Here is a 9604-nt window from a genome sequence, read left to right as displayed (position 1 = left end):
AGCCTGGTCCTTCCAACAGCCACCAGTGTGTCTGAGAGCAGGTCCCGGGCTCTTCATACTCCAGACCAGCCTTGGATCAGTTGCTACTACGTGGAACTTTTCTAAAAACAGTCACCGATCTTGTTTATAATGAAGTGTCCCTAGTGTTCTCCTCTCTCCTCCTTTAGACTTCTACTTCTACAGGGCCATGTGGTCCTTTACATGGAGCCTCAGATATATACCGCCAGTCAAAAAAGGACCGATTCCAGGAGCCCACCTCATGGGAGTTTCCTCTTTTTTGGAAGACACTCCCCTTGACTACGCCCCCTTACAGCATGAAGCAGCCAGAGCGGTCATCACCCCCATTCCTGACATAAATTGGTGTCGATCTCTGAGATGGAGAATGAAGGCGAGTTAGATGGACACAGGTAGACTAGGAAAGTGAGAGCAGGCTTCCTGTCATGAGTCTTCTTATTCTCAGACAACATTGTAAGAACAAAAGACAAGGTGTGGGAGCTGAGAAACTATAGGGAAGGGAGGACATAGTGGGACTATAAAATACCTAAGCCAGAAGCCTTTTAGAGGAATTCTATCTAGCCTTAGGTATCACCTATTCTAAAGGAATAAAGCTGTTTCTTTCACCATCTCCATGGCTTCTGTCTTTCCTTGCTTTCAGTTCTTGGTTTGTGCAAGGACACAACTCAACCATCTCCTAAACCAACAGCACCAGCCTTGCTCTATAACTCATGCCTGTGGCTGTCACAATGCTTCACATGAATTCTCTAGAAGTGGATTGTGTTTTAAGGGCAGTGACATTTATTGACTTTGTTGTAAATTGCAATGCTAGCCTGGCTAAATGGCTCAATATTTAACCACTGGTTGAGAAACACACACACACACACACACACACACACACAGACACAAGTACACAGAGGAGATGAGTGTATTGCAGAAACAGAGACAGAAAAAGAATATAAATGAACGAATGTAGGTGATCAGAGAATCCCAGGAAAAGTTGCAGAATGTAAAATAAAAAATATTAAGCAAGTCTATTATCAAAGGGGATGAGTGTTTAGAGTTCCTGTAACTTTAGAAGTCACTCTGTAATATGGAAGAAGTGCTGCATTCTCTGATAAACAGACTTGTCCATGAGGCAAACAGACCAACAGCAGTTGTCCAGATCTATGTCTGGCTGTGAGATTCTTTCCCTAGGGAGTCACAACCAGCAGCTGTCTCTTATAAGACCCCATGACAACCAAAGAAGATTCCAGTGGAGCTCACACTGAGGGATTTATTGGGCTTTACTTCTGGAGGACAGGATGGGTAAGGGGGTGCTGGCAGGATCCTGGGTGACCCTAAAGCAGCCTTGGTGAGGGTTTCCCTATACTACATGGATGGGGCCCCTTTCTGATAGACCTTGCCCAGCCTATACATTCTAGCACATTCTGACAGCCTAGACCAACAAGGGCAAACATGCACACAAATGTCTGGGGAATGACTGCCAAGTCAGGTGAGGGTCTGATGACTTGCCACTTCATCCTTGCATGAGGGAGCATCGAGTCTCAAGTCCAATTCTGACAGACCACTGATAGTAACTGCAGCTTGTGTGATGAAGATAGTGGCTGTTTTGTTTGAATGTGTGTGTTCTACAATGGCCCGAATGTCGTACTGTAGAAATTCAGTACAGTGGAGGCAGATGATGGGAGTCCATCTTCCCACTGATGAAGCCTAAGGCAACGATTCGAATGACTAAATCACGAGTGCCTCTCACATTAGTGACTGCTCACCAGTCACACACATTACCTTAGACTTGAGTAGGTATGAGGCCTTGTAGGATGGCATCCAAAACCCACCCCACATAAACTTCTAGGAGCCAGCCTGTTTGGAAATTCCCTTCTTTCCTCCATACAATGTTCCACAGTGCAACAGGTTCTGTTAGACTCACCACCCCCGCCCCTCCCCCGCACTGCTCTTATGGCTTCCCAGCCTATTGTACAGTTTTACAGGGCTATAACGATCAACCCTTTCTGCACAGAAAAACTTCAGACCAAAATGCATCACATACCCGGCAAAGCATGAGCCTGAGTCGTGCACTCCTTTTCCAACTACTATGAGACAAGTCTTGCTGCTCACCCCAGGCTGACTGCTATATATCAGACTTGATGGACACCCCTACACTTGCCACTAAATACAAGTGCATGAGCACATGCACACACACACACACACGCACACACGTGGTGGAGGGTGAGGGAGCAAGCTGTGAGTACTATGGGAGTGTGGAGAAATGGAGCATAACAGAAGCAGTCAGACCATGGTGCACCCACTCGCTTTTCTCTTCTCTAGTGTGTGTGCACTGATGCTGAGTGTCCCAATCTGACTTTCCCACAGTGGCAGACTGACCTAGGACTGTAGGCTCAAGAAGACATGACTTATGCCCCACATTGCTTTTTAGTCAGGGTATTGGGTGGGCTATTTATTTAGCTTAAATATCCCCATAACAGTCTGCCATTGAAGAAAGTCAGAGCAGGAATTCAGAAAGGGACAGGAGCCATGGAGGAACACTCCTCGATGGTTTGGGTCCATCTTCCTCCTTCCTTCCTTCCTTTTCTCTTTTTCCTTTCTCTCTCTCTCTCTCTCTCTCTCTCTCTCTCTCTCTCTCTCTCTCATTCTTTTCTCACTTTACACTCTCCTCACTGCCCTCATTCCCAGTCACCCTCTCCCACAATTCTTCCCCCATCCCCCATCCCCAACTCTTCTGAGAGGGTGGGACCCCCTGGGTATTTTATAATCTTTTAATAACCTTGGTTGTGTATTTATTCAGCAAAGGAATGACACTAGGACACTGATCAATGCCTAGTTCCTCTAACTGCTAGGAATCAGCTTGTGCCCTTTAATAGTAGGGGTGGTAAGTGTTTAATAGTAGGCATGGTGGGTGTTTAGTAGTAGGGGTGGTTGGATGTTTAGTAGTAGGGGTGGTGGGTGTTTATTAGTAGGGGTGGTGAGTGTTTAGTAGTAGGGGTGGTGGGATGTTTAGTATTAGGTGTGGTGGGTGTTTAGTAGTAGGGGTGGTAGGGTGTTTAGTAGTAGGGACTGTGGGGTTTTCATCAGTTCTGCTGTATATGTGGATGGTACTCTGGGTACACTGTGTGCAACTTTAATTTCCAAAAGCCCAAATATGGCTCTGCAGAACCCACCGGAATCAGAAGCTTTGAAGGGCATTCAATTCCTCGGAGTTGGCACAACTCTGGTCTGCACATGTCCTACTGTGACCTCATGAGGGTCCATTGTGACAGTTCCCCCCAGCAGATATAAAGGTGGGGCCTGCCCTGGCTCTCTGTGGGTATAGAGAGGAGGAGTAGTTTTACCTGTGCGATTCACTTGTGGCTAGTGAGATTGTGTGAGCTTTCCAGTTTCTGATAGATTTGTGTGTAGGGTGTTTGTGTGTGTGTGTGTCAGAGAGAGAGAAAGACAGACAGAGAGAGTGAGAGAGAGAGGGAGAGAAAGAGAGTGAGTGAGAGAGAGAGAGAGAGAGAGAGAGAGAGAGAGAGGGAGAGAGAGAGAGAGAGAAAGTGTAGTTGTGTAGTTGTATGTATTGTATGTGTGTATACCTACTTGTGTAATTCTGTGTCTGTGTGAAATCATCTATAAACTTAGAGACAGCTGCTGGTAAAGTCTAGAGCTAAGCCTTCAGTGCTGTACAAAAGGTATGTTGGTAACCTTAATCTCTGAAGCAGAGCCATTTACTGGCCTGTTTTTGGCACATAGGCTAGGCTTTTGGCCAGGGAGCCCCTAGGATCTGCCTTGGGCTGATATTAAAACTAATGACATTAGGCTGGTTTCCTTTGGGCAGGTCTTTGGTTTTATTTTTGTGATGGGTAGGGGTACTTTGCGTTTAATTCAGAACCCCAGGCTTCAAAGCAGGTTCTATACTGAGACATCTTTCTAACTCATGGACACTTGTCTTGCTATATTTAAATTTATTTAAATTTTCCTCTTTGTTTTTCTGTTTCTATTCTTATTTTCCTTCTGCTTTTATTTTTCTTGGGTGTTTAGTGTGTTTTATCTGACTTGGATTCCTGTCATAAATTTTAAATTTTTAAAATATTTTTTGATTTTAGGTTTATTTAATCTTTTCCTTTACAAAATAATTATTGAGTCCTTGTAATGTTATTGCCCTCTGGAGTTTATGCCTAATTGAATGTGACCAGTTCTGGTTCCTAATTCTTTTTATTTCTCTGGTTTGCTTTTAACTTTTGCTTCTCTGTTTCAATTTAATTAATGAGTATTCTTTGCTTCTGATTTGGTTTTGATTTCTTGAGGGGTCCTGACTTTGCTTTGATTTCTTTGCTCTTCTAATTAGTTGGTCCAGTTTTGGGTATTGGTTTTAAATTTTTTGTGTTATTTTGAGATGTTTTTTTCTCAATCATCTCTTCTTCCATTCATTTCCCTCGTTATTCCTGACTTCTCGGCTTTATCAAATAGCATCTGCAACACTGCTGAGCTGTGGTCTTTCTATTTTACTAAATTGTGAGCTAGGTCTTGGTTTGGGGATCAAGGTTGGGTTTCTCTGCGTGTACCATCTCGGTCTGGGTTAATGCTGCTTGTCTGTGTGGTTTTCACCTTGTCCTTTGTTCTTCCTCTTCATCCCCCTGATTCCCAGCGAGGAGTCCTTCAGCTTGTTCGATGAAGAGGTGTTCACCAGGCAGTACACCGTCCTGAAGAACCTGAGCCAGGGCGGCAATAACGAAGTGAGGCTCTCCTTGCACCGCCTCACCGGCACACAGGTTGCAGTGAAGGCGCTGGTGAAGCATGAGAGGGGGGCGGCGCAGGCACTAAGTGTGTCGGAAGTCGAAATCATGAGGGTGCTAAACCACCCAAATATTGTTTCCCTTGTACAAGTGATGGAAACAAAACAGAACATTTACCTAATTATGGAAGAGGCCCAGGGAAAGTTGCTATTTAATCGAGTGCAGGAGGCAGGATACCTGAAGGAAGATGAAGCTAGGAGCATATTTATCCAGCTGCTTAGTGCCATAGGCTACTGTCATGACAATGGAATTATTCACCGAGATCTGAAGCCTGACAATATAATCGTGGATGAGTGGGGCCAGGTTAAGATCATTGACTTCGGGTTGGCTGCCAGATTCTTGCCTGGGCAAAACCTTTTGAAAAGGCTCTCTGGATCCTTGCATTCCATTCCTCCGGATATATTCCTTGGCCGCACATATGATGGGCCCAAAGTAGACATGTGGGCCTTGGGAGTACTTCTGTATTTTATGGTGACTGGGCTTGCTCCTTATAGAGCGACCACCTTTTCGGAACTGAGTAAAAAAGTCTTGCAGGGAAGGTACCACGTTCCTTCCTATCTCTCTAAAGACGTACGAAGTATCATCGGCATGCTGTTGACAGTAAACGCAAGGCAGAGACCAAGTGCTCAAGACCTCTTAAGTCACCCATGGCTTCAAGGAGAAAAGACTTTACCATTTCATTCCAATGGTGATACCAGCTCCCCAGACCGTGACATAATGGTAGCCATGGAAAAGATTGGGTTTCGCTTGAAGGACACCATAGAGTCATTAAAATGCAAAACGTTTGATGAAACTATGGCTACATTCCTCCTCCTAAGATGTCAGGCATCTCAAAATGATGCTAGTGGTGTCCAAAGAAAGATAATGAAGCCAGGGGTGGCACCTTTCCCTTCGAGAGCAGACCCTGACATTTTCCCTCTACCTCTCAAGAGAAGGGCAAGTGAACCTTCCATTAATTCAGTCAGATCCCCTGAACAACATAATCTAAGACAAATCGCTGAGACAGATTCTTCTTCCCTTAAGGGCAGAAGTTACAAACGGTCCATGACCGCCCCTTGTCTGTCCTTTCAAAGAGACACTACAGTGAATGTAGCGACCACCAGCTATTCCACTGGCTCCCTGGCAGAGAAAACCTTAAGTGGCCCAGAAAGAGGTGGGACTTCAAGCCCCCCGCAGCCCAGGGGCTGGGCAAAATGGAAGAAAAGAATTGGAGCATGTTTCCGGTCCCTGTGCTGCTGTGTATCACCTCACAGAAAGGTGTGCCCCCAAAACTGAGAGGGCACCATCAGATGACAGGAGGCACAGGCATAGCTCAGGTACGTCTGTAGACTTGTTTATTTTTTACTAATGTCTTACATATAGACAGTTCCTGATGAAGTTCTCGAGGTACAGTGAGTTACATCTAGTTGTATCTAGATCATGTGGGATTTGAGTGTTGGTTCAATTAAACACATGTACCATACTTTCTTACTCCAAAAAAGGCACAGAGGTAGCACTGAAACCACCCACATGCTCTGGCCACACATTTGACCTTCTCCTTTTGAGTTTTACAGCTCTTAACTGATTGGCCTTTCCTCCCCCCAGGGCAATCAGAAGCCCCACCAGTCAGCAGATATGCCTGTCTTCCAAACTTCCTCACCATGGCTCTTGCTTCTGGCTGATGACCTCATACCCAGGCTACCTGACATCAGAGGAAGAGAAGAGACTCCAGAGCCACAAGCCTGCTTGTCAGAGAAGGAAGGAGGAAGACTGATGCTGCCCTGGAGACCTTCCGGAAGTGGACCACCCAGGACTTGATGCTCCAGCTCAGGCTGGGAGCACATTCCTACTCCTCCCACTAAAACTCAACATGCAGCTGCAGCAGAGGGCCTGGCTCTTGTGGAGTTGTGCCTCTGAGACCTGCTGCTTCTGGGACCTGCCCTTCACAGAGGACTGTTCTTCCTTGCCTTCCTTGGCCTCCTAGAGCTAATGGTTATATCTCCCAACCTTCATGATCAGTATTCTACTGCTGAAAGACCCCCGTTAAAAACAATAAATGCTATTTCTGTAAGGTTGTCACACACGGGGCAGGCTAGGTCAGGGTCCCAGGTGACCAAGCAAGATACTGGTGGGCAACAGCCTATTCAGAAGACTGGCGCGTGGACCAAGGGACAGTTTCTTTTTTATAGGGTTTGGGGGGGCAGAAGAGAGGTACAGAAGCAGAAGCATAGTAACAGGGTTTTAATTGGCTAGTTTAAAGTGGCCACGAAGTGAGCCCAAAAATATGGCTCTAAGGACACGGCTCCTGGTACCATCCAGGGTTGCAGCTACCAAGGATAGTTGCTTTGGGCTTATCTAAGTGTGGGAACTGTGGCAGAAATCTGGCTCCAAGGACACAACTCCTGGACCAGTCCGGCCTGTGGCTTATCTGAAAGCTGGGCTTATCTGAGTGTCTTCCTTTCTTTGTCTATTGTAAGCTGGCCCAGGTTAAGCAAGTATTACAGGGACCAGATGAGCTACCTTCAGTGTTTCTATAAAGGTTAAGGAGGCATACAGGAGATATACTCCCTATGACCCTGAAAATCCAGGGCAGCAGATTGGCGTGTCAATGTCATTCATTTGGCAATCGGCCCCGGACAATAGAGTAAAGTTACAGAGACTGGACAATCTGCAGGGATTCTCAGTGCAGGATTTGCTTAAAGAGGCAGAGAGAATATTTAACAAGAGAGAGATGCTGGAAGAAAGAGAAGATAGAGTACGTAGAGAAAGGGATGAGAGAGACAAGAAGAGAAATAGGGGCCTGAGTAAGTTGCTAGTCACTGCCATGCAGAAGAATGAGAGAAAGGGAAATAGGGGAGATGAGAAGAGCCGACCCAAATTAGATAAAGACCAATGCACTTACTGCAAGGAGAAGGGACATTGGGCCAGAGAATGCCCTAACAAGAAGCCTCGGGAACCCCGAAAGCAGCGACCCCAGACTTCCCTCCTGGCGTTAGATGAAGACTAGGAAGGTCAGGGTCAGGAGACCCCCCACCTCCAAGCCCAGGATAATTCTTCAAGTCGGGGGGCAACCTGTCAACTTTCTGGTAGACACTGGAGCCCAGCATTCAGTTCTTACCAAGACCCCAGGCCCATTAAGTCCCCGAACAGCCTGGGTCCAGGGGGCTACCGGCAGTAAGACCTACTGATGGACTACTGATCGCTGAGTGGAGCTGGCCACTGGGCAGGTAACACATTCCTTCTTACATGTTCCTGACTGCCCATATCCCCTGCTGGGGAGAGACCTCCTCACCAAATTACAGGCCCAGATTCACTTTAAAGGGGAAGGAGCGACAATCACTGTCCCAAGGGAAGGCCTCTTCATGTCCTCACCTTAAATCTCGAGGACGAATATCGCCTCCATGAACCTGAAGCCACCAAGGAAAACTCAAATCCTGATCTTCAGGACTGGGTATTCAAGTACCCCCAAGCTTGGGCCGAGACAGGGGGAATGGGACTTGCTGTATTGCAGCCCCCGTTAGTAATTGGTCTTAAGACGTCAGCCACTCTTGTCTCAGTCAAACAGTACCCCATGTCTCATGAGGCTCGCTTGGGAATTAGCCCTCACATAAAGAGACTGTTAGATCAGGGTATCCTAGTGCCCTGCCGGTCTCCCTGGAATACACCCCTTCTACCAGTAAAGAAGCCAGGTACTGGGGATTACCGACCAGTACAAGACTTGAGGGAGGTCAACAAGTGGGTCGAAGATATACACTCGACGGTCCCCAAACCCCTACAATTTGCTTAGCACACTGCCACCCTCACATCGATGGTACACAGTATTAGACCTGAAAGACCTTTTTCTGCCTCTGATTGAGCCCCCAAAGTCAGCCAATATTTGCCTTTGAGTTTAAAGATCCGGAGCTGGGGATCTCAGGACAGCTAACTTGGACTAGACTTCCCCAAGGGTTAAAAACAGCTCCATTCTTTTCGATGAGGCCCTACATCGGGACTTGGCTGACTTCCGGGTACAGCACCCATCCCTCATTCTTCTTCATTATGTCCATGATCTTTTGTTAGTTGTGCCCTCCCAGGAAGAGTGTACTCTGGGAACTGAGTATCTACTGCAAACCTTCCTCCTCCTGGGACTATATCACACTAAAGAGGGGAACTTTGCATGGTTTCTCGGGCACAGGCCCTTGGGCATGCAAAGATCCAAATGTCAAGGGAAAACAGATCCCCAAGGATTGTGGCCCTTGTTTTGATACTTTAAGCACTACGGGGTTTCAAGGTGCCACCCCCAGAGGAAAGTGTAACCCAATAATTATAGTGTTTACTGATGCTGGACGAAAGTCTACCTGGAACAGACCAAGGTCATGAAGACTCAGGGTTCACCATCAGGGAAAAGATCCTGTAACTTTATTCTCCCTCACCAGACAAGTTACCAACCCCGAAAGCCGGGCCATAGGCCCAAATCCCGAGTTGCCAGAACAAAGAATGCCATCCCCCAGGGTCCCTCCCCCAGTGACAGCACCACTCGAGCAGACCACCAGACTCCCTTATACCCTCCCAGTCAGTGGGCCTACTTCACCACCAATCACCCTCACCCCTTCCAACAACTCTCCTCCACAACCACTTCCCAGCACAGGAGACAGACTCATCAATCTAGTACAGGGGTGTACTTCACCCTCAACTTTTCAGACCCTGAGAAGACACAAGAATGTTGGCTATGCCTGGTATCTAGCTCCCCTTATTATGAAGGAGTAGCAGTCCTAGAAAACTATAGTAACTCCACCACTACCCCTAAAAGCTGCACTTCTATTCCTAGTCATAAGTTGACTTTGTCTGAAGTATCCGGA

At 46.8% G+C, this 9604-nt stretch overlaps 1 protein-coding gene across 1 annotated transcript; it reads left to right on the top strand.

Moving 5' to 3' along the window:
* Positions 1-1639: 1639 nt before the first annotated feature.
* LOC308432663 (sperm motility kinase Z-like) lies at positions 1640-7773 on the top strand (the record flags this gene model as incomplete). Its single annotated transcript, XM_080932435.1, has 4 exons — positions 1640-1644; positions 4640-5607; positions 5811-6103; positions 7306-7773. 4 exons carry the CDS (start codon positions 1640-1642, stop codon positions 7771-7773), a joined length of 1734 nt encoding a protein of 577 aa, XP_080788561.1.
* Between the last annotated feature and the right edge of the window lie 1831 nt (positions 7774-9604).

Source organism: Micromys minutus, assembly GCF_963924665.1.
Source record: "Micromys minutus genome assembly, chromosome: 18".
Taxonomy (NCBI): domain Eukaryota; kingdom Metazoa; phylum Chordata; class Mammalia; order Rodentia; family Muridae; genus Micromys; species Micromys minutus.
The sequence above is the reverse complement of the archived record's forward strand: the minus strand, read 5'-3'. Positions and strand labels throughout refer to the sequence as shown.